At 46.9% G+C, this 23,582-nt stretch overlaps 2 protein-coding genes and 1 non-coding gene across 7 annotated transcripts; 2 read left to right on the top strand and 1 right to left on the bottom strand.

Moving 5' to 3' along the window:
• Nucleotides 1-1,066: 1,066 nt before the first annotated feature.
• On the bottom strand, nucleotides 1,067-14,155 carry SNU13 (small nuclear ribonucleoprotein 13). 5 transcript variants are annotated; one of them, XM_078334253.1, is made up of 4 exons: nucleotides 14,103-14,155; nucleotides 13,298-13,727; nucleotides 5,828-5,948; nucleotides 1,067-2,321 (listed from the first exon to the last, which is right to left on the bottom strand). In XM_078334253.1, exons 2-4 carry the CDS (start codon nucleotides 13,298-13,300, stop codon nucleotides 2,059-2,061), a joined length of 387 nt encoding a protein of 128 aa, XP_078190379.1. In that variant the 5' UTR covers nucleotides 13,301-13,727; nucleotides 14,103-14,155; the 3' UTR covers nucleotides 1,067-2,058. The 5 variants fall into 5 exon arrangements, with proteins under 5 accessions (XP_078190379.1, XP_054101012.1, XP_003736039.1 ...); XM_054245037.2 differs by having other exon boundaries at nucleotides 13,298-13,401; XM_003735991.5 differs by lacking the exon at nucleotides 13,298-13,727.
• Nucleotides 5,272-5,378, top strand: LOC118148051 (U6 spliceosomal RNA). Its single transcript, XR_004734833.1, has one exon. It is a non-coding gene; the product is annotated as a U6 spliceosomal RNA (small nuclear RNA).
• Nucleotides 14,156-14,182: 27 nt separating the features above from the next.
• LOC100400169 (uncharacterized) lies at nucleotides 14,183-22,606 on the top strand. The gene is made up of 3 exons (XM_008990865.5): nucleotides 14,183-14,226; nucleotides 16,135-16,194; nucleotides 17,981-22,606. The coding sequence occupies exon 3, from the start codon at nucleotides 20,549-20,551 to the stop codon at nucleotides 21,917-21,919; it is 1,371 nt and encodes a 456-aa protein (XP_008989113.4). The 5' UTR covers nucleotides 14,183-14,226; nucleotides 16,135-16,194; nucleotides 17,981-20,548; the 3' UTR covers nucleotides 21,920-22,606.
• Nucleotides 22,607-23,582: the final 976 nt, after the last annotated feature.

Below are 23,582 nucleotides of genomic sequence, written 5' to 3'. Positions count from 1 at the left end.
GCAGTGGCTTTAGTCACCAATACCAACCCTGCATGTGCCAAGGGTTACTAGAAACCCTGATTCCTAACAGTGATTCACAGTTGGGGGTGATTTTATTGCCGGAGGCATCTGACAATGTCTTGGAAACATTTTTTTTGGTTGTGGGGGCGCTGCTACTGCCACCTAGTGGGTAGAGGCCAGTGATGCTACTAAACATCATACAACACACAGGGCAGTTCCCACAAAATTAACCAGCCCCAAATGTCAAAAGTACAGATGGGGCCGGGTGCGGTGGCTCAAGCCTATAATCCCAGCACTTTGGGAGGCTGAGGCGGGTGGATCACAAGGTCAAGAGATCGAGACCATCCTGGCCAACATGGTGAAACCCCGTCTCTACTAAAAATAAAAAAATTAGCTGGGCATGGTAGCACGTGCCTATAATCCCAGCTACTCAGGAGGCTGAGGCAGGAGAATTGCTTGAACCCAGGAGGCGGAGGTTGTGGTGAGCCGAGATCGCACCATTGCACTCCAGCCTGGGTAACAAGAGCGAAACTCCGTCTCAAGAAAAAGTACAGAGGGAAAGCCAGCTCCAGTGATAGCAATGCTCCAATTGAGTCTGTATAAGATGATGTTTTGAACTGCCAAGACAGAAACTACCTGGTAGGAGGAAACAGCTCTTTCATAGCCTTCTGGTAAAAATGTCTTAAGCAGCTGGTAAGGTATGGTGGCTTACACCTGTAATCCCAACACTTTGTGAGGCTGAGATGGTGGATCACCTGCGGTCAGGAGTTCAAGACTAGCATGTCCAACATGGTCCCATCTTTACTAAAAATACAAAAAATCAGCCAGGCGTCATGGTGCATGCCTATAATCCCAGCTACTTGGCAGGCTGAGATAGGAGAGTCGTTTGAACCCAGGAGGCAGAGGCCACAGTGAGCCGAGAGATCATGCCATTGCACTCCAGCCTAGGCAACAAGAGCGAAACTCTTTCTGGAAGAAGAAAAGCACCTATCACCAGTCTAGTAATGCTATGTCTTCATTCCAGTATGAGCTGGATACCTACTAAGAATCAGGCATTGCCATTCTCTCATGAAAATGGAATTTATTTTTTTATTAGGATGCTCACAGAAGAACACATGAACCAGCACTAGTGTGATAAAGAGTACATCTGACCCACACTGTGGCACAACACAGGGGAAGGGCTCTCAGAGCTGGTGCCAACTGTCCACCAAAGAAAGTCCCATTCACCAGAGGAAGGTTGTTTCCTTAGATTCCATCGTCTCTGCTGCAGCTACCAGCCAGGTCTTCATGGTCTTCCAGGAATCCAGTTCATGTTCTCTGCCCTTGCCACTCCTGACACTTTCGAGACCTAGGTCGACTGCCTCATGGCTCACTCACCCAGGTCACCTCTGGAATCCTGCAGCACATCTCTTTGGTATGCTGCTGCCCTGCCACCCTCAAGGGCATGGTTGGGGGTTGGGGGAGAACATCAACATCAATCACATTATCAAAAGCAAACAGCAGGGGTACATTAGTAAATGATACTTGGACATAGCCTAACTACCTCACAGAACACATGCTTCCTCCCCAAATGATACATAATGCCCCAAGAACAAAGAAAACTTCTTGATCACTTTAACAGGTATGAATGATTCCGTGTGCCAGGCACAAGGGATACACAATGAATGGTATTTAATTCCACCATACTCTGCACACAATAGGAAGCTAGTGGCTAAAAGCCAGGAACTAGGTCTCTATCCTAGTTCCATCAGCTTTCTCCTGACTCTTTGTGCCTTTGAATGGTGCCACCGTCCTGCTTCAGCCTGTTCTGAACATTTGTTCGTTTTTCAAAAGGGAGGATAAAAGGATGAAGGATGGCAGAGAGAGGGAGGAAAGGAAGGGGGAAAACAACCCTATAAAACAGAACAAAAACACCACACAAATCCAGAAACCAGATTTAGTACTACAACATTTTATAACAATAGAGAATAGCTGAAACTACTACATGCTAACACAAACAATATGATACACAACCTCGGGGGAGAATTTGGCAGGGAGCACGTGGCAGAGGCCACAGGTTTAGACCAAGAGCCTTTCAATGGACTGCTGAATGGATTGAATCTGCTGTTTCAGCTGTGAGCCTTCTTTGATGGTGACGGAACAGGCGATGACAGGCCTGGAGACCCCACAGGCTCTCCCCAGGGCCTGCTTGGAGCGCACAAACACATAGGGCACGTTCTTGTCTTCGCACAGCAGCGGGAGGTGCAGAATGATCTCCAGTGGCTCAGCATCTGCAGCCATCACAATGAACTCAGAGATGCCCCTGTTGAGGGTTTTGGTGGCTGTGGAGAGAAGGGTGTGAAACTAATAGGTGATGTGGGCTTGGGCAGGGCAGCCACAACAAAGCAATTTCCAGAAAAAATTACAGGTACAAGAAAACTGGGCAAAATGCCTAGGCACATATAATTATGAGAGCGGCCCTGGGATATGACAAAAGATTCAACACAATGGCCTCTGCTGAAACCCTGCATTAAACCCACCACTTATCTTCAAAACACGTCCTGAATCTCATCACTTCTTCCTTTTATTTTTTTGAGACGGAGTCTTGCTCTTTTCCAGTTGGAGTGCAGAGGCGCAATCTCAGCTCATTTCAACCTCCACCTCCTGGGTTTAAGTGATTCTCCTGCCTCAGCCTCTCAAGTAGTTGGAATTACAGGCAAGTGCCACTGTGCCTGGCTAATTTTTGTATTTTTAGTAGAGACAAGGTTTCACCATGTTGTCCAGAATTCCTGACCTCAAGTGATACACCCACCTCGACCTCCCAAAGTGCTGAGCTTACAAGCTTAGGCCACTGTGCCCGGCCTAATCTGACCACTTCTTTCTACTCCTCTGCTACACTTGTCCAAGTCACCATCATCTCTTACCTTGTCAGCTGCAACAGCTTTCACAAACCCCACCAGCAAGAATTAGTATATTAATAATACAGTATTTCTCAAGGTATGTGTGACCAAGAGTCAGAGTTTTACTATCTCAATCTGCCATAATCAATACTTCTAGGAAGCTCACCCAACACGTGACTCACCATGCAAGTTCAACAACCCACAGCACCATTTCAGATGCCTACTATCCTGATGGCTTGCCTCTGTGGCTCAGTCCGAATACGCTGCATTCATGCCGGAGTACTCGACAAGGGCACACACTCTAGAGCTACACTGCCTGAGTGCAAATGAGAGCACTCATTGTCGTTTCACAAACGACTTTTAGCAAGGTATTTAACTTCCCTTACATTTATCATCTATAAAGTAACACAGTACAATAATTCTACCTAATAGGATTCTTTAAAGGATTAAACAAGTTAATAAGAATGGGGCCGGGTGCTGTGGGAGGCCGAGGTGGGATCACCTGAGGTCAGGAGTTCAAGACCAGCCTGGCCATCATGGTGACACCCCATCTTAAAAAAAAAAAAAAGTTAATAAGAATGATGAGGCTGGGCACAGTGGCTTGTACCTATAATCCCAGCAGTTTGTGAAGCCGAGGCAGGCAGACTGTTTGAACCCAGAAGTTTGAGACCATCCTGGGCAACATGGCAAAACCCCATCTCCACTAAAATATAAAAAGTCAGCCAGGTGTGGTGGTGTGTACCTGTAGTTCCAGCTACCTGGGAGGCTGAGGTGGGAGGATCACCTAAGCCCAGGAGGTCATGGCTGCAGCGAGCCCTGATGATGCCACCGCACTCCAGCCTGGGCTACAGAGTGAGACTGTCTCAAAAAAATAATAATAATAAATAAAAATGGCTGACACATGGAAACTGCAAAGCATGTTCAAAATCTTTCTACTCATTTCCCATTGTACTCACAGAAAAATGTAAACTGCTAACAATGGCCTACTAGGTCTCATGCGATCTCCTAGCACCTCTCACCCCTCACTTCATTCCAGCCACACGCCAGCCTCCTTAGAATCTCTCAAGCACGCCTTTGCACCACGCCCAAAAATGTTTCTTCCCAATACCCCTATTTGTTCTCTGCTCAAACTTCAACTCCTCAGACAAACCTTCTCTGAATACTTTACTTAGAAAGACCTTACCACTGCCATTTGTATCCCCCTTCTCTATTTTATTCTCTTTTACAGCATTCTTTACCACCAGACATAAAACCTATGTCTTTCTCCACTGAAATGTACACTCCAAGAAGGCAGAGACTTCGTTTTGTTCACCAATGCATCATCAGCATATACACATGTGCCTGGCACACAGTAGGCAGCCAATAAATAAGGGAAGAAAGAATACTTGACACTGAGGCAGAGGTATAAAAAATTGTTGCCTCTTTCTCCCTGAACTCCTAGTAAGCACATTCTGAATTGAAGTCTTGAGCCTGAGCATCTCCATTCAAGGACCTGTCTGTCCTCAGCACCTGCGTGCCTAGCACCATGCAAAGTGCGGCAAGAGGAAATAAGCTTGCTCTGTGTCCATGAGTCCTCATCTACCTGAGGTATAAGAACTCATGCCCCTGCCCAGCCAAGCTGACCTGAGTGCATCAGTGAGAAGAGAGACCTCCAGGAGAGCTGCTGAGTCAACCTGCAATGCACCATTGGCCACTGCTATACCAGGCACTGCAGTTACTGCAGTGTGAGGAGCAGGGAGCAAAAGAGCACCATGATGAGATACAGAGAGTCAGCTTTATCTTCCTTCAGCAACACAGATGAAAGTGATTCTAATGGTTCTCCTAAATCTCAAATATGATTGACAAAATTTCTGATGTTTCCATTAAAATCTTCAACGACACAAGAACTCTACCACACCAAACTGCTTGGCATCTGGTAAAATCAGAGTATTTTGGCTGGGCATGGGGACTCATGCCTGTTATCCCAGCACTCTGGGAGGCTGAGGCAGGTGGACTGCCTGAGCTCAGGAGTTCGAGATCAGCCTCAGCAACAGAGCAAGATTCTGCCTCAAAAAAAAAAAAGGCTGGCACAGTGGCTCACCTGAGGTCAGGAGTTTGAGACCAGACTGACCAACATAGTGAAACCTCATCTGTACCAAAAATACAAAATTAACCGGAAATGCTGGTACATGCCTATAATCCCAGGTACTTGGGAGGCTGAGGCAGGAGAATCACTTGAACCCAAGAAGTGGAGGTTGCAGTGAGCCAAGGTCCAGCCTGGGCAAAAAGAGCAAAACTGTCTCAAACAAACAAATAAATCAAAATAAAAAATAAAGTATCATGCATACATAATTATTCTACTAAAGAACAACATTTTTTTTTCTTTTTTTTTTTTTTTTAACCAAGGGAGGTGGTGCTTCCTTTGGCAGCACATATACTAAAATTGGAACAATACAGAGAAGATTAGCATGGATCCTGCGCAAAGATGACATGCAAATTCGTGAAGAGTTCCATGTTTTTGAATAATAGCATCAAAAAAAAAAAAAGTCGGGGGAGAGGGGTAGGGAATGTTTCTGGAAACCAAATAAAATTCATGAATGCTAAGTATCCACAGTATAAAAGATGCTACAAAGCAATAATATACCGTTCCTTCTGATGGCTCTGGAGAGGTCATACAGTTACTATACGAAGTCTCTACAACTGCTTTCGAATGGCTCAGCAAAAATAAAATTCATTTATAAAGTGTAAAAGAAGGTAAATGTGGCAAAATGTTAACAATTTGTGGGTCTAAAAAAAATTCTTAGCCCATCAGCTTTAGCATCTAATGCCAAAATGCTGCTCTTAGGTCCTTCCACTGGTTGCAGTCAAGAGCATCTAGCCCTCCTCCCAAATTGGAAATCTAGACCAGAGGTCCCAGATGGAAACATGTGCCTTTAACATTTCCCCAGAGCACCCTGTGGCTGCCTTACCTTCATTGGCTCCTTTCCGAAGCTGCTTATAGTTACATGACTGCTGAACAAGGTCCAGTAGTTTCTTGGTGAGGTGGGCATCAGCAAGGGGATAGGCCTTCGGATTCACATCAGCCTCAGTCTAAGGAGGGGGAGATAAAAATATCAGTCAAATTGAACTGGAAGTTTTCCTACTAATACTAATCAACAATTGATCACAAAATACTAATCAACAATTGAGAAACAGGGAGCAGCTGCTCTGCTTCCTGATCCTCCAACACACAGAACACCATGTAGTTAACAATGAGCTTTCCAGTCCTACCTTCGGAAAAAATGAAATATATTATTAGAAACTATACAGTTCAATGAAGTATACTAAAGCTTATGTACTTTTGTCTCGTCAGATGAATGTTCGATAATATTACAGCAAATGGATTACAAATGGGCTCCCATGGCTCAGCATCCATTTGAGTCCATGGGTAATCTGTACTTTGTTTTTTTTTTTTTAGATGGGGTCTCACTCTGTTGCCTGGGCTGGAGTGTAGCGGCTGATCTCAGCTCACTGCAACCTCTGCCTGCCACGTTCAAATGATTCTTATGCCTCAGCATCCCAAATAGATAGGACTACAGGTGTGTGCCACCACACCTGCCTAATTTTTGTATTTTTTTTTTTTTTTTGTAGAGATGGGGTTTCACCATGTTGGAAAGTTTGGTCTTGAACTCCTAGCTCACATCTGTAATCACAGCACTTTGGGAGGCTGAGTGCAGGTGGATCATGTGAGGTCAGGAGACCATTGGTAATCTTTAAATTTGAACTTCTGTATTCCACCTCAATTTACGGAATCAAAACTAAGATATAATTTACAGTAAATGTAGCACAAAATTCTTTTAATTCCCCATTCCACATACAAATATTCTGTTCAAACCCCTGATTTCCAACAGACCAAAGTATTTCCTCACCTACTCTGCAACACACAAAAAATGGTTCCAAAATTGCTACACCAATACACCACCTCTACCAACAAACTCACCAAGGTCAAAATTTATTTTTGTTCTTAGGATATATCCTACCAAAGCCATCCAGTGATAGTACTATGCTAAAAAATTATTCAAATTAAAATTTTCCTTGGGGTTAGCAATTTGATATACAATTAAGACTTGTTTGTAGTCAGCTTGCTTTAAATTTTATTTTTCAAATATGTAAAATATCTTCATGGTTTAAATGTCAAAACTATGCTACTGATAGCAACTCAGTGTTGTGAAAACCAGGAAAGGGAAACAATCATCTTCTGTGCCTTTCCTAAACACCGTATTAGGAGGTAACCAAATAGAAGATGAAAAATACCTCTTGCATCACTATTCCACCTAATAAATAAAGAGGAAATGGTACACTTAAATATCACCAACTTGCAACCCTTATTAACTAATTAATGGCACTTGCAGTTAAGTTAAAAATCCTTACTTTACAGATACATACTGTAATACTTATGGATAAAATGGCGTCACTGAGATGTGAGTCAAAATAACCCATGTAGGGGTCGGGAGTAGTGTCTCACGCCTGTAGTCCCAGCTACTTGGGAGGCTGAAGCAGAATAGCTTGAACCCAGGAGGTGGAGGATGCAGTGATCCGAGACTGCGCCACTGCACTACAGGCGCCAGAGCGAGGCTCCATCTCAAAAAATAAATAAATAAATAAAAAATGACGCACGTAGGGAGCGAACTGGGTGAGCGGCCTGCCAGTTCCGCTCCTTCCATCTCATTCCCACCCCTCCAGTTAACCATTTTCATTAACTTTTTCTGTCTTTTTTTTTTTTTTTTTTTTACAAGCACAGCACATATTTATACAAGGGTATACTCATATTAAAACCTGGGGGCAGCCCTCAATGTCGCCATTGAGTATTAATGTGCGAATCGCGAGTGATTCGCTGCGGCCGCAATCTAACCTCGGCCTTGGAGGCTGGACACAAGGTGGACGGCAGTCACTGGAGACGGTCGGGTGGGAACACTTATCTATTGCGCCTGCCTCGGTGGTCTCCTGCAGGACACCGCGCGCCTGCCTTTTCCTCCTTCAATTTTTTTTACAGCTTTTTTTGATATAGCTGGCTCACGGTACCGCGGTTCTGAGAACGTGACCCGTGGGTAGTGGCCCAGTAGGAACACTCACCATAGCGTCTGTCTTGGTAGTCTCTCCCCGGACACCGCAAGGACACCACGCGTGTTAGTCTGGGGTGGTCTGCTACCCTCCACCGCAAGGACACGGATGCCCCGCCCCAGGAGCAGGAAGTGACGCCAGTGCCACCAGCGGAAGTGACGTCCAGGGCCAGACAGTACACCAAGACGCCCTGTCTCCCACCTAACTCGTTATCTTAGGCAAACCTGTCTTGGTCCCGAGATGACTGGGAGGAATTAGGTGAAGGATGGAGTTGTTCTCTAAAGCGCAGGTTGGGGGAAGTCGAGGGAATACCTCTGTAATATTTTTCTCTTCCCCAAACATTCACTGATTGATTGACGGAGCCTCCCTCTATTGCCCATGTTGGTGTGCAGCGGCATGACCTCGGCTCACTGCAACCTCCACCTCCCGGGTTCAAGTGATTCTCTCGCCTCACTGCCTCCTGGGTACCTGGGATTATAGGTGCCCGCGACCACGCCCAGTTAATTTTTGTATTTTTAGTAGAGACAGTGTTTCACCACGTTGGTTAAGCTGGTTTTGAACCCCAGACCTCAGGTAATCCGCCCACCTCAGGCTCCCAAAAGTGCAGGGATTACGGGCATAAACCACCGTGTCCGGCCTATCCTTTATTCGTAATGTCTATAGAGTATGTCACCTTCATGTGTTACTTCAACTTTCTTTTTTTTTTTTTTGAGACAGGGTCTCGCTCTGTCACCCAGGCTAGAGTACAGTGGTGCGATCTCTGCTCACTGCAACCTGCTCTCAAGTCCAAGCAATTCTCTGGCCTCAGCCTCCGAGTAGCCGGTACTACATGCACGCACAACCATGCCCGGCTTTTTTTTTTTTTGAGACGGAGTTTCGCTCTTGTTGCTGAGACTGGAGTGCAATGGCGCATTCTCCGCTCACCGCAACCTCCACCTCCTGGGTTCAAGCTATTCTCCTGTCTCAGCCTCCCAAATAGCTGGGATTACAGGCATGTGCCACCACGTCTGGCTAATTTTTTGTATTTTTAGTAGAGATGGGGTTTCACCATGTTGGCCAGGATGGTCTCCCAACTCCTGACCTCAAGTAGATCCCCTTGCCTAGGCCTTCCAAACTGTTGGGATTACAGGCGTAAACCACCATGCCTGGCTGTCTCTCTCTCTTTTTTTTTTCGATTAATCATTCTGTAGGGGACCTTTCAAAGAATCATCTTCTGATTTTGTCTATCCTATAGTAGTATGATCTACTTTCTTTTGTTTCTTTCTTTTTTTTTTTTAAAGACAGAGTCTCACTCTGTTGCCAAGGCTGGAGTGCAGTGGCACGATTACAGCACACTGCAGCCTCCAACTCCTGGGCTCAAGTGGTCCTCCTGCCTCAGACTCCCAAGTAGTTGGGGACTACAGGCATCACCATCACACCTGGCTAAGTTTTTAATTTTAGAGGGACTGTCTCATTATGTTTCCCAGGCTAGTCTTGAATTCCTGGCCTCAAGCAATCTTCCTGTCTTGGCCTCCCAAAGTACCGGAATTACAGGCGTACAGGGGTGAGCTACTGTGCCCAGCCCATTTATATATTTTTAATCTTTCACTATTTTGTTTAACCTCATATCTATACCTAATGTGTTATCTCATATCTATATTATGTTTCATTCAGTATCTGTAAGATAAACTTCTAGAAGTGGAATTAGTGAGTCAAAAGATATAATATGTATTTGTAACTTTCGTATCTTTCCAAATTGACCCTATACAGTGTTTAACAACTTGAACACTGCCAGCAATGCATGACAGTGAGTAATTCCCCAAAACTTTGAAAACTGTGTCAAACTGAAGCAGCTTCGTTGCCTGGGGTAAATATCTGCGTTTCATTGTCTTGTGTCCAGAAAATTTAGGACACAGACACACAGGAGGAGTTTAGGAGCAGTGGTTTTTTTTGTTTTGTTTTGTTTTGATCTCAGCTCACTGCAACCTCTGCCTCCTGGGTTCAAGCAATTTTCCTACCTCGGTCCCCACCAGTAGTTGGGATTGTAGGCACGCGCCACTATGCCAGGCTGATTTTTGTACTTTTAGTAGACACTGGGTTTCACCATGTTGACCAGGATGGTCTCGAACTCCAGACCTCAGGTGATCTACCCACCTCGGCTTCCCAAAGTGCTGGGATTACAGGTGTGAGCAACTATGCCCAGCCCTTCCTTCTACTCTCATTGGGGTTATTGTGTCCTTGTGTTTTCCCCTACTGTTTAGCTCCTTTCTCCCTAGCATAAGCATCTTAGGCTCTAAGCAATACTTTCATTATATCCTTTCATTTGTTTCTTCTTCCCTCTGCCCTCATCACTTATGCTCTGGTATGTGGTATTTTCATTATTGTTTGGTTCTATTTTTGAATTTCTACTACAATTTATAAATCTCTCTGATAATTTATATTTTTCATTTCAAAGTACTTTGTTACTAATTTTTAACTTATTTGCATTTTGGCTGGGCAAAAATGGTATAGTATTATTACCAATGTTAACATTTATAGGGCTTGCTTTATGGCCAAGTTTCAAAAACGTTCCATGTTTGAAAAGTGTATTCTGAACTGGCTGCAGTAGCTCAGGCTCACAATCCCACCAACTTGGGAAACTGAGGCTGGGGACTGATTGAGGCCAGAAGTTTGAGACCAGCCTTGGCAACACAGTAAGACCCCCATCTCTAAAAATATTTAAAAACTTAGCTGGGGTAGTCCATGTGCAGTGGTTCACGCCTGTAATCTGAGCACCTTGGGAGGCTGAGGCAGGTGGATCTCTTCAGGTCAGGAATTCAAGCCTGGCTAACATGGTGAAACTCTGTCTCTACTAAAAATACAAAAATTAGCTGGGTGTGGTGGCACATGCCTATAATTCCAGCTACCTGGAGGTTGAGGCAGGAGAATCACTTGAACCAGGAAGTGGAAATTGCTGTGGGCCGAGATTGCACCACTTTACTTCAGCCTGGGTGAAAGAGCAAAACTCTGTCTTAAAAAAAAAAAAAAAATTTCATACTGTCTTTTTGTTGTTGTTGAGACAGGGTCTCACTCTGTCACTGAGGCTGGAGTGCAGTGGCATGACCACAGGTTACTGCAGCCTCAACCTCCAGGGCTCAAGTGATCCTCCCACCTCAGCCTCCCCAGTAACTGGGACTACAAGTATGGGCCATCACACCTGGCTAAGTAAAAAAAAAAATTTTTTTTGGCTGGGCATGATGGCTGACGCCTGTAATCCCAGCACTTTGGGAGGCCAAGGCAGGAGAATCACTTGAACCCAGGAGGCAGAGGTTTAAAAAAAAAATTGTAGAGATGGGGTCTCACTATGTTGCCCCGAGTGGTCTCCAACTCCTGAGCTCAAGCAATTCTCTCACCTCAGCCTCCCAAAGTACTGGGATTACAGGCTTGAGCCACAGTGCCTAGCTTCATCCTATCTTTTAACTGCAGCACTCAGTCCCTTTGTATATTTAAGTACTGGTATATTGGTTTCAAATTTTTCTCCTCCTTTTGTACTTTCTATTTGTTCCACCTGTTCTGATCTTTTCTTTCTTTCCTTCCTCTGGATCTATCACTGCATTTGCACTGTTTTCCCCTTTACTGATCTGGAGTTTATTTTTAAATTTTTTTAATTAAAAAAAAATTTTTTTTTTTGAGATGGAGGCTCCCTCTGTCACCCAGGCTGGAGTACAGTAGTGCAATCTCAGCTTACTGCAACCTCTGTCTCCCTGGTTCAAGCAATTCTCCTGCCTCAGCCTTCTGAGTAACTGAGACTACAGGCATGCACCACCACACTTAGCTAATTTTTGTATTTTTAGTAGAGACGGGGGTTTCACCATGTTGGCAAGGTTGGTCTCAAACTCCTGAGTGATTCACCCACCTCAGCCTCCTTAAGTGCTGGGATTACAGGCATGAACTACCACAACTGGCCATGCGAATATGTTTTATTTGATACTACAGTAGGGAAATTTTAGTTAATAATTTGTCACGTTTTATTTTTATGTATTTTTTTTTTTTTTGAGATGGAGTCTTGCACTGTCACCCAGGCTGGAGTAAAGTGGTGGGATCTCAGCTCATTGCAAGCTCCACCTCCCAGGATAAAGCAATTCTCCTTGCCTCAGCCTCTCAAGTAGCTGGGACTACAGATGCACACCACCATGCCTGGCTAGTTTTTTTTTTTTTTTTGTATTTTTAGTAGTGACGAGTTTGACTATGTTGACCAGGCTGGTCTGGAACTCCTGACCTCGTGATCTGCCCACCTCAGCCTCCCAAAGTGCTGGGATTACATGCGTGAGTCACCATGCCCAGCCCTATGGCATGCTTTAAAATAGAGATATTTAAAAATATTACACATACCCCCAAAGTATGTATAATTACGATATGTCAATTTAAAAACTTTAAAAATTGCCCTTTTCAACAACCCATTCTCTGGAAATCAAAATGCTCAACTCCCAATAAACATTAAATTCATAAAAGAGGAAGACTTCAGGAATCTGAACAACCATCCAAGACCTAATTGTTTCACTATTAATGAACAAAAAGTTAAACTCAATTTTAAAACCAAACTACCTAGCTTATAAACACTAATAGAAACTTGTTTAGGGTATATTTATTCACCTTTCAATTTCTTCATGGGTTAAAAAAAATGAATGAATGATACCATACCTCCAGACAACCTAAATTCCTACCTAGAATGATCAGTTTGGTTTCCCGTTACACCAGACAGTCCAAACCTGCACGGTTTTGACTGAATAACAAATACTGCATGCTCACTCCATACCAGGCATGAGGACTAGATAACGTGCTTTATTTCATTTGCTCATCACAACGTCCTCATGCCTTGTCATCCCTATTTTACTGTGGAGGAAAACTGCAAAGTTCAACATGAGACCATCCGATTCGAAAACGTTTCACGAAACTACGTTAAGAAGAGCAGAGTTTGGAAGCTTCAAGTTCTAGGCTCAGCCACATACTAAGCTTTAAAATTAGCATGGGAGGAAGTGTTGCGGTAGTGCTACCGCAGGGATCCAAACCCTGCTGGAAGGATGAACTACAGAAGTTACAGGGCTTTGCAAACTCTTCCCTCCTAAATGCCAACCAAAGCTAGCTACGCCAGGACACATGTTTTACAACTCTCCCTAGAAGGTTTTTTTTTTTTTTTTGAGACGGAGTTTCGCTCTTGTTACCTAGGCTGGAGTGCAATGGCGCGATCTCAGCTCACCACAACCTCCGCCTCCTGGGTTCAGGCAATTCTCCTGCCTCACCCTCCTGAGTAACTGGGATTACAGGCACGCGCCACCATGCCCAGCTAATTTTTTGTATTTTTAGTAGAGATGGGGTTTTACCATGTTGACCAGGATGGTCTCGATCTCTTGACCTCGTGATCCACCCGCCTTGGCCTCCCAAAGTGCTGGGATTACAGGCGTGAGCCACGGCGCCCGGCCTCTCCCTAGAAGTTTAAAAGTCGGAGATCACCAAGAGTTTAGAGAATCCGCAGGTGGTGCTATCAGGACTTCTGGCTTTGGAAGCCACCGCCTTGCAGAAGTCTTTCCTGCGCTCCAGGCCGTGGTTCGGGCTCACTTCATGTTCCCCACAGCTCCCCAGTGCCAAAATCTCTTAAGTTCCTGGCACGTGTAAAACTCGCGGCGGGAACTAGGCGCAGAACCACAGGAGATCTGCTTCTCCTGAACTCCAGCAACAGAGGTGGGATGAGGTAGGGTGGGTAGGAGTGGTTGATCCGAATCCCAGGGTTCCGCCCCCATGGCAGATTTCGTACTTAAAGAAAAAAGGGGAGGGAAGATGGAGCCAAGATTTTTTTCGCCCAACTTTTTGCCCTCTCCCACGTGAGTTGGTCTCTTTCTCCCTGGCTGGGTCATGTCCCCTCTGCGAGCCGCAAGCCTTCGGCCACAAAGACCGTGCGGCAAACCATCTCCGGCCACAGCAGCGGGGATCCTTGTCCTGAGTTCCAGCCTCAGGCCAGACTGTTCGGACCCCGCGGCTGCTGGAGTTCTAATTTAGGGCCGGGCGGTCAAGACCCAACGTCGGCGGAGGAGACGGCGTAGGGTCTAAGCTTCCATCTAACAGGTTAGGGAGTGGACGCAACCCAGAGTTTCCCGCTTCCTGGTCCCTTCGGCCGGCCTACGCACTCACCATGGCAGCGATTCCGCGGGCTCAGCACGCCAATGGGAGCGCAGTCGATGTCTGAGAAGCGCTCGCCTCCACCGGAACTCACAGAAGAAGAAGCGGAAACGGTCCCGCGCGGCAGGAAGCTAAGGTGACGCTACTCGAACGAGCGGGCCCCGCCCTCTACGGGAGCATTGGCGCGGTAACCGACTCAGTGTTGGTGAAGGAACGTACTTTGGCGTTCTTATGAGCTGTGTAGTACAGATTATTGTCAGAAACAATGAGTTAAAAATTCAGAAGTAACCCACTGGCCGGTCTCAGTGGCTCACGCCTGTAATCCCAGCACTTACGGGAGGTCGAGGTGGGCGAATCACGTGAGGTCAGGAGTTCCATACCAACCTGGCCAAAATGGCGAAACCCCATTTCCACTAAAAATACAAAAATTAGCCGGGCATAGTGGTGCATGCCTGTAGTCTGAGCTACGTGGGAGGCTGAGGCAGGAGAATCGCTTGAACCCAGGAGGCAGAGGCTGCAGTGAGCTGAGATCTCGTCACAGCACTCCAGTCTGGGCGACAGATTCAGACTCCGTTTCAGAAAAACAAAACAAAACAAAACAAAACAAACAAAAGCAACTAGAGAAATAGAGCAATACTTACCAACTGGTTGAAATATCTGATGCCCCTTTCCTGTGACCCCAAAGATCACTTAAAATCCGGCCACTAGGCCGGGTGCGGAGGCTCAGGCCTGTAATCCCAGCACTTGGAGAGGCTGAGGTGGGTGGATTAATTGAGGTCGGGAGTTCCAGGCCAGCCTGACCAACATGAAGAAACCCGTCTCAACTAAAAATACAAAAAAATATTTGGGCGTGGTGGTGGGCGCCTGTAATCCCAACTACTTGGGAGGCTGAGGCAGGCCAATCTCTTGAACCCAGCATTTCGCCATTGCACTCCAGCATGAGCAATAAGAGCAAAACTAAAAAAAAAAAAAAAAAAAAAAAAAAAATCAAGCCACTAAACAGCGAAGGCCTGGCTCATTCAGATCGACTGCTATCCCTGCCTGCTCAGATATTTAATATTTTGAATAAGAACCTTTGGGTGGACACAGGTATTCAGTGTAAGAGCAGCTAAGTGATTGCCTGCCTCTAGTGGCCAGAGAGCAGTCCTAAAAGAAAAAAAAAAAAGAACCTTTGGGTGAAAGAGTCTTCAGGGTAGCATTTATTTTCCCACCAACACTGATCCTAAGTTGGGAAAAGTAATTTCCCCCAAAGGAAATCAGGATACTTCGAGCAACAAGGAAGGGATGCTAAGTGGTCAAACAAGAATACACGTATTCAGTACAGTGTTCATTAAATGTTTGATAATGAATGGAAGGATAGGCAGATCCAGGTATCTCATAGGAAGAAAGAAATCAAGCCGACTGCAGGTTATATCACTCCATCACACATTCAGGGAACTTAATCTCTTCACTCCAGAGATGAGGTTGTTTAAAATAAATTCTTCCTTTTTTTTTTTTTGAGACTGAGTCTCACTCTATTGCCCAGGCTGGAGTGCAATGGCATGATCTTGTCTCACTGCAACCTCTGCCTCCCAGGTTCAACTTATTCTCCTGCCTCAGCCTCCTGAGTAGTTGGGATTACAGGCTTGCACCAGCACACCCAGCTTTCTTCGTCCTGTTAATTAATTTTGAGCAATTCCCCAATACTGTCCTTACTTGCATCAAGAGCATGCTAGCTAGCCCTGGCACCAGGGTCAGAGTTGAGGCTGGGGCATCAGCCTCCTTTGTGAGGTGGCCTTAGTGACAGAAGGGCTATGAGGTGGCAGCTACCCTACTGTAGCTGGCTGCATCAGATGTGCCAGGCTTTCCCTCTAGCTCCCAATACCATCTTCCTGACCTAAACTTTGCCATGTTGTTGTCACTGCTGGGTGCCTGTGCTGTGGTGGGGCCATTCCATGGCCCTGAGTGGCAGCCAGTGCAGGGCCTGCTCTCCCAGGATCACAGCTGCAGGGACCATCAGTGCTGTGGCAACCTGCTTGTCGTCTGCCTCTTTCTGGTCTGGCAGGTCCGGCACTATTGGCACCAGGTCACCAGGACCCACTTCAGCACAAGGAATGTCATCAAGGTGAGTGGGTCTCATACACCTTCACCCTCCTTCCCTCAGCACCAAGATTGTCTCTGTCTCTTGTTACAAGGACCTTTTTCTATCCCTGGTGTACCAGAAATGAATCATAGGGGAACTCATACTGCTCAGGGAGAGCAGTGGCCAAGCCCCAAACCCAGGAGTCACCCTGATCTCCTCTCTTTCCCTCACTCCACACATTCAATCCATCTGCAAGTCCCAGGGGCTCTACTTGGAAATTGTATCTCAAATCTGATCACTTCTTCCAACCATACTGCAGCTTCCTGGGCAGAGACACCGTCATGTCTCACCTGGACCATAGCAACAGCCTTCTGCCCAGTTCTTACTGCTTCTCTTATCCAACCACAGCCCATCCTCCATATAGTCACCATAATGGCCTTTTTCTTTCTCTTTCCTTTTTTCTTTCTTTTTTGTTTTTTGAGATGGAGTCTCACTTTGTTGCCGAGGCTGGAGTGCAGTGGTATGATCTCAGCTTGCTACAAGCTCAGCCCCCCAGATTCAGGCAATTTTCCTGCCTCCTGAGAAGCTAGGATTACAGGCACCCACCACCAAGCCTGGCTAATTTATTTTTATTTTTAGTAGTGATGGGGTTTCACTATGTTGGCCAGGCTGGTCTTGAACTCCTGACCTCATTATCTGCCTGCCTCGGCCTCCCAAAGTGCTGGGATTACAGGTATGAGCCACTGTGCCCTGTCAACTCTGCAGAGTTCCTTCTTTTCTTTTCTTTTTTTTGAGACAAAGCCTCGCTCTGCGGCCCAGGTTAAAGTGCAGTGACACAATCTCAGCTCATAGCAACTTCTGCTTCCCGGGTTCAAGCAATTCTCCTGCCTCAGCCTTCCTAGTAGCTGGGATTACAGGCATGCACCATCACACACAGATAATTTTTGTATTTTTAGTAGACACAGGATTTCACCATGTTGGCCAGGCTGGTCTCAAACTCCTGACCTCACGTGATCCACCCACATTGGCCTCCCAATGTGCCAGGATTACAGGGGTGAGTCACCATGCCTAGCGGACTCTGTGGATTTCTTTCTTCTTTTTTTTTTTTTAGATGGAATTTCACTCTGTCGCCCAGGCTGGAATGCAGTGCCATGATCTTGGCTCACTGCAATCTCCACCTCCCAGGTTCAAGTGATTCTCCTGCCTCAGCCTCCTGAGTAGCTGGGATTACAGGCATGTGCCATGATACCCAGCTAATTTTTGTACTTTTAGTAGAGATGGGGTTTTGTCATTTTGGCCAGGCTGGTCTCAAACTCCTGACCTCAAGTGATCGGCCCATCTTGACCTCCCAAAATGCTGGGATCACAGATATGAGCCACCATGCCTGGCCATTAGAACAAACTTTTAGAAACACATCATAGCACTTAGGTGCTCAAAACTCTGCAATGGCTCTTACACTTAGATTATCTGTCAAACTCATAATAAAATTCACACTCCTAATCACAACTGTAAGGACCAGCATAATCTGTCCTGTGTTTGTCTCCAATCTCATCTCCCAGTGATCTCCTCATTACTGGTTTAATTCTGGCTACATGGTCTTCTTTGCTGTTCCTGTACATGTGACCTTGTTTGATCCTCAAGCCTTTGTACTTTAATGTCTCCTCTGCCTATAACGCTCTTTCTTCAGATGTCACTTGCTTTGCTCCTTACTTCATTCAGGTCTCCAAATGTCACTTCCTCCAAGAAGACTTCCCTGACTATTCTGTCTGTATGGATTACACAAGATAATATGTGTGCAAGGATTTTGCTTCTCTGTTCTCACCTACAGGTGCCACTGCAGAAGCGGGCAGTGCCCTCCATGAAGTGCAAAACTGTCTTTGAGCTGACTCCTGAATTATTCTTCAGTCCTGGAAAGTTCAGGGACCTAGATTCTCATCAGTGGGCACAAAGGCAGAGATGGGGATACCGGAGGAGCATCCAGGAATCATGGACCCAGAACCTGTCTCTCCACAGCACCCAAGTCCAGGCCCTCCTTCAGGTGTTCACACCCACTCTGAGCCCATTTTTTGTACCACATCCATCTCAAGCACCTGTCTAATGCCTCAGGATAGTTGCTGGAAAGCATGGCAGATACCTTGGTGTCTCAGAGATGGTCAGACTCACCCTGCCTTGGACGTGTGCCACGAGATAGAGCAGCTGCTGCTTCACTCGGAGGAAAGGTTGGTGTCACTGGAGCCTGTCATCAGCATGAGGTCTCGCCCCACTTCCAAGACCTTAACCACCTCTCTTCCAAACTTACTGTCAGCCCAGAGGCTGCAGTTTTGCTCCAGAGAGCTGTTGCCTGATCATTCTTACCAAACACTGAGAATGTACACTTGGAAGTCCTGGGACTGCCCACCAGAGGCCTGGGAACCAGGGGGTAAAAAACAGAGAGCAAGCAGAGAGGATAGTAGAGAGACCCAGGCTCCAAGGGGGATGAACCAGAGAGGGAGCAGATGTGAAGATGCTTTGGAAATACAGGCCTCTGGGGAGCAGTTCCCAGTAGACTTTGGAATGGAGGGTGATGCAGAGACTAATGTGTTGGAGTGTGCAAACCAGAGACTAGTAATAAGTGAAGCTGATGGAGAGATCTTGACACCAGGGTGGGAGAACCAGGACCAGATGGGAGTTGAGAGTAGAACCGAAATTCAGGAACTAGGGACTAGAAACCAGAGGGAGGCTGGAGGTAAGAATCCCCCTGAAACCCAGGCACATATGGGAGAGAACCAAGAAGAGTTAAGATGTAAAATTGATGCAGAGACCCAAACACCTGAGTGGGAGAACCAGGATAAGAATGGAAGTGAGGATGCTGTGGGGACCCAGACGTTTGAGAGGAAGGACAAGAAAGAGGCTGGAGGGGAAGATGGGGAACAGATCCAGGCTCAAGAATTGGGGAAGCAGGGTCCCTAGAGATGAGAACGGTGAGAAGACCCAGATGTCAGAGTGGAAGAAACAAGAGCAGATGAAAGGTGATGCTGATGTGGAAATTCAGACAGAAGAGGGAAGAAACAAGGACCAGGTTGGAGGTCAGGATGATGCACAAACCCCGTCATCTGGCAGACAGAACCTGGGAGAAGTAAAAAAAGAGACCCAGGCCTTGAAATGTATTGGGAATATTACAGAGATCCAGACACCAGCGTGGGAGAAGCAGGATCAATGTGGAAGTGAGAAAGCTAGGAAGACCCAGGCATCTGGGGGAGAGAGCCAGAAACAATTAAGTCATGAAATTCAAGTGGGGTGGGGAAATAAGGGCCTGAGAAGAGGTGAAAATACTAAAGAAACCCAGATATCTAGCAGGAAGCAGCTCAGGGAGATAAGAGAGGACTGGGTGGTGATCCAGGCACCATGGTGGGGAAACTGGAGACAAGTAACAAGTGAAATTGACAGAGAACTTGATATACTATGTTGGGAGAATCAGCACTGGATTGGAGGTGAACATAGAGCAGAAATTCAGGCATCAGAGAAGAGAGACAAGAGAAAGGAAGGAGATGAGGATGGTACAAATATCCTGGCACCTGAGGCTGAGATCCACGAACAATTAAACGGTGAAACTGATGTGGAGACTCATTCAGCAGAGAGGAAGAAGAATAAGCCACTTAGAAAAGAGAATAGTACAGACATTGAGTCACTAGGGAGGAGAGAGGTTAAAGGTGAAGATGAAAAAGAGACCCAGGAACTTGGGGAAAAAAAATCAGTGTCAGTCAGGAAGTGAATTTAGTGGAAAGATTCACAGACCAAAGGGAAAGAATCAGGAACATATTAGAGGCAAGGACTATGGACATGCCCAGACATCTGAGTCAGTGAACTGGGGCAAATTAACAAGTCAAGTTAATGGAGAAACTCATTCAGAAGAATGGAAGAAAGATGAGCAGACTGTAGGTAAGAATGGGGCAGAAATTCAGATACAAGGGAAGAGAAACCTGACAGAAGTTGGAGGGAAGGATGGTGTAAAGACCTGGGCACCTGGGAAAGAAACCCAGAGTCTGTTTAGAAGTGATCTTGGTAGAAAGATCCTTTTATCAGAGTGGAAGAGCCAGAAGCAGATGGGAAGTGAGAATGGAACAGAAATTCAGGCTCCAGTGGAGAGAAACCAGAGAGAACCTGGAGGTGAGGACAGTGTAAAGATTCAGAGATCCGAGAGAGAACCAGGGCCAGTTTGATAGTGAAATTGGACACAGCCAATCACCAGGGAGGAGGAACTGGGAGCTGACTGGAAAGGATGTTACAGAAAATCAGGCGTCACAGAAGAGAAACCAGAGAAAGGCTGGAAATGAGGATGGTAGAACGATCTGGAGACTTAGGGGAAAAAACTGGAGGCTTATAGCAAAGAACCAGAGACTGTTAAAAAGTAAAGGTAATGGTGGGATCAGAGTGGAAGAATCAGGAACAGGGTGGAGGTGGGAATGATGAAGAAATTCAAATACAAGGGAGAAACCTGAGTGGGACCACAAGTGATGATGGCTCAGAGAGCCAGGCTCCTGCCGGAGATGACCAGGGACAATTAAGAGGTGAAATTTATGAAGAGATCCAGGTACAAAGGCAAGAAAATAAGAATGAGTGTGGAGCTGAGGATGTTGCAGAATTCCAGGATATAGGAAGCCAGAAAAAGTGCACAGATCGGGATGTTGGAGGGCCCCGAGCACCAAGGGAAGGAAACAAGGACCTGGTCAGAGGAGAAGTTGCTGTGAGGGACAGTCTCCAAGTTGACTGTTCTGGGGGTGAGAGACCCATAGGCAGGAAACACAATCTACCAAGGCCCCCGGCCTTCACTGGCTCTGGACATGGGACCATGGAACAGGAACAGGCAGTGGTTATGAATAGTTTGATCTCTGCTCCCTGTCCTGAGATGGATCCTCTCCCACACTGGGGTGAAGTCTTCTTGCTGGTGGGTGGGGAGGGAGAGCATGTGGCCAGCCAGGGCACAACCCCTGCCAGTGATCACAGAGTGGGGATCAGTCCAGCCTCCCAGCAGGCCCAATCTGAATCCTGCAGAAGACGACAAAGGGACAAAGGGGTAGATCAAGAGAAGGTCCCCAGCCTGACTCGGCAGCCCCGGAACCCTCCATCTCTGACTACTCCCTTGGGCATGCCCTCTGCCTGTCCCTGTGTGCTGTGTGGCCCAGACCTGGAAGCTGCCATAACTCTGGTGGGTGCTCCCACTGCCCTCACTGTCCTGCCCAAGGGGACAGTCCTCAAGAAGAGCAAACAACTGCTCCTGGAGTCCCTGATGCGGAGAAGGATTGCACACCTGAAGTGGGGTCTTCCCCGGTGGATCCTGGAGTCCTATTTCCCGTTTAACTTCTTAGGATCTTGCTCATTGCCCCTTGCTGGGGCAAGGCTCCCTGGACTGAACACGGGCCAGGAGCCCCAAGCACAGCAGGAAAGGTATTGTGAGGCCCAGGGCTCCCCACCATCCCTTAAGTCCTCAGAGAGGTTCCAGAGGGTTCAGCGCCCAGACAGAAAAAGCTCGAAACTTCCTACACAAGCCAGAGCTCTGGAGAGGAACAGACCATACAGGTCAGAGCTGATGGGCATTTCCATCCAGCCTGAAAAGGCCAGGAGAGTCAGGCCACCAGAGGGCACCAGAGAACCACAGGAGATCCAGAAAGCGCCTGACAGGACCCTCTGGCTCCCAGGACCCCCAGGCTGGCAGCGAGATCCAGGAGCTGGTGTGGCCAACAAAGGGTCGGAGAGTCTCCCAGTGAGAACAGCAGGGGTTGGAAAATGATCAGGCCAGGGGTCTCCAAGCTGGCAGAGAGGGCTCCCAGCAGAGTGAGGACCTTATCCTCCAGGCCAGACTACGCCCACTGAGGAAGGAGTGTACATCCTGGGAGGCCTCTAAGCCCCCCAGACTCAAATGCCAGCAACCCCCATACTGGAGAAGAGGAAGCCTGGAACCTACAGGGTGCAGAGGGGCTGGGCAGCAGCCTTCCTGCCATTCTGCAGAACCTGTCAGCTTCAAAGGGAGGCTCCACTCTGAGGGGACAAAGCTGAGCCTGACCCTTCTGAACAAGATGTCCTGGTCTCCACAGCTTGCCAAGTGCAAGCACTCAGCCCCTAACCTGATCCTGAGGGAACCTGATTATACTCTGCTTCCCAAAGTGGGTAATCCATGTGCAGAGGAGGACAGGATTGGAGACCAAACTGCTTCACAGAGGGATCTTCAGCCACGAAGTCACTGCTGTACTGGAGCCACCCTTCCTAAGACAGAGAGATCACAACCCAAATGGGGCTCCACAGAATACACCAGGCTCCAAAAAGTTTGATTTTATGAAGCATCTGAGATTTTTTCTCTTTCAGCATGGCTTTAAAAAGTAGACTCAGGCCCAGAGTCCTCAGGACATGTTAGAAAAGGTTTGAGACTGTCCTGATCTCCACAAAGCCTCTAATAAATTGGTCATTTGGGCCCTGTGGGGTTCTGATTTCTATGGCACATGTTTTCTAAGCACTCCCTTTTGGGGTTTGGGATACTTTGTGGGTGCGGTAGAAGCCAATTCCACTCTGTGGTTGTGAAGATTTAGGGAATGTGGGTGACCCCAGGGTTCTCTCCAAAAAATGTCCCCTCCAGCCTCCTCACAGTAGAGTCCACTGAGGTTCTTTCCTGCCCTGTCCCCAAGCTAATCCTGATTAAGGCAGGCTACTCCAACAGCCTTGGCTGCTTATGGGGAGGGGTGGTGCTCTACATGGGACACTAATTTTGAGACGGACTGTCACTCTGTGGTCCAGGCTGGAGTGCAGTGGCTTGAGCTTGGCTCACTGCAACCTTTGCTTCATGAGTTTAAGTGATTCTCCTGCCTCAGGCTCCTGAGTAGCTGGGATTACAGGCAGGAGCCACAAAAATTACAAGCATGCCTGGCAAATTTTTTTATTTTTACTAGAAGCGGGGTTTTGCCATGTTGCCCAGGCTGGTCTCAAACTTCTTTCTCTCTCTCTCTCTTTTTTAACTTTTATTTTTATTTTTTGGTCTCAAACTCTTTATTTTTTTTGAGATGGAGTCTTGCTCTGTTGCCCAGGCTAGAATGCAGTGGTGTGAGCTCAGCTCACTGCAACCTACACCTCCTGGGTTCAAGAGATTCTCCTGCCCCAGACTCCCGAGTAGCTGGAATTACAGGCACCTGCCACCACGCCTGGCTAATTTTTGTATTTTTAGTAGAGATTGGGTTTTGCCATGTTGACCAGGCTGGTCTTGAATTACTGACCTCAGGTGATCCACCTGCCTCGGCCTCCCAAAGTGTTGTGATTAAAGGCACGAGCCACCACATCGGGCCTATTTTTGTATTTTTTTGTAAAGGCAGCTACAAAAAGTACAGGTCGATGAGACATCCCAAGATGGGTCTCGCCATCTTGCCCAGGCTGGTCTTGAACTCCTGGGCTCAAGCAATCTGCCCACC

The sequence above is a fragment of the Callithrix jacchus genome, chromosome 1, assembly GCF_049354715.1.
Source record: "Callithrix jacchus isolate 240 chromosome 1, calJac240_pri, whole genome shotgun sequence".
In the NCBI taxonomy this organism is placed as follows: domain Eukaryota; kingdom Metazoa; phylum Chordata; class Mammalia; order Primates; family Cebidae; genus Callithrix; species Callithrix jacchus.
This window is presented reverse-complemented; position numbering and strand designations above follow the sequence as displayed.

Excerpts from the sequence above, each read along its gene's own strand:
- SNU13 (XM_017969241.3), bottom strand. The coding sequence starts at position 7,337 with ATGGGTTATTTTGACTCACATCTCAGTGACGCCATTTTATCCATAAGT. Across the intron at positions 5,949-7,283 it reads TTTTATCCATAAGTATTACA|ACTGAGGCTGATGTGAATCC; the intron begins GTATGTATCTGT and ends CCCCCTCCTTAG. Across the intron at positions 2,322-5,827 it reads TCGGAAAGGAGCCAATGAAG|CCACCAAAACCCTCAACAGG; the intron begins GTAAGGCAGCCA and ends TTCTCTCCACAG.
- LOC100400169 (XM_008990865.5), top strand. The coding sequence starts at position 20,549 with ATGGTGGGATCAGAGTGGAAGAATCAGGAACAGGGTGGAGGTGGGAAT.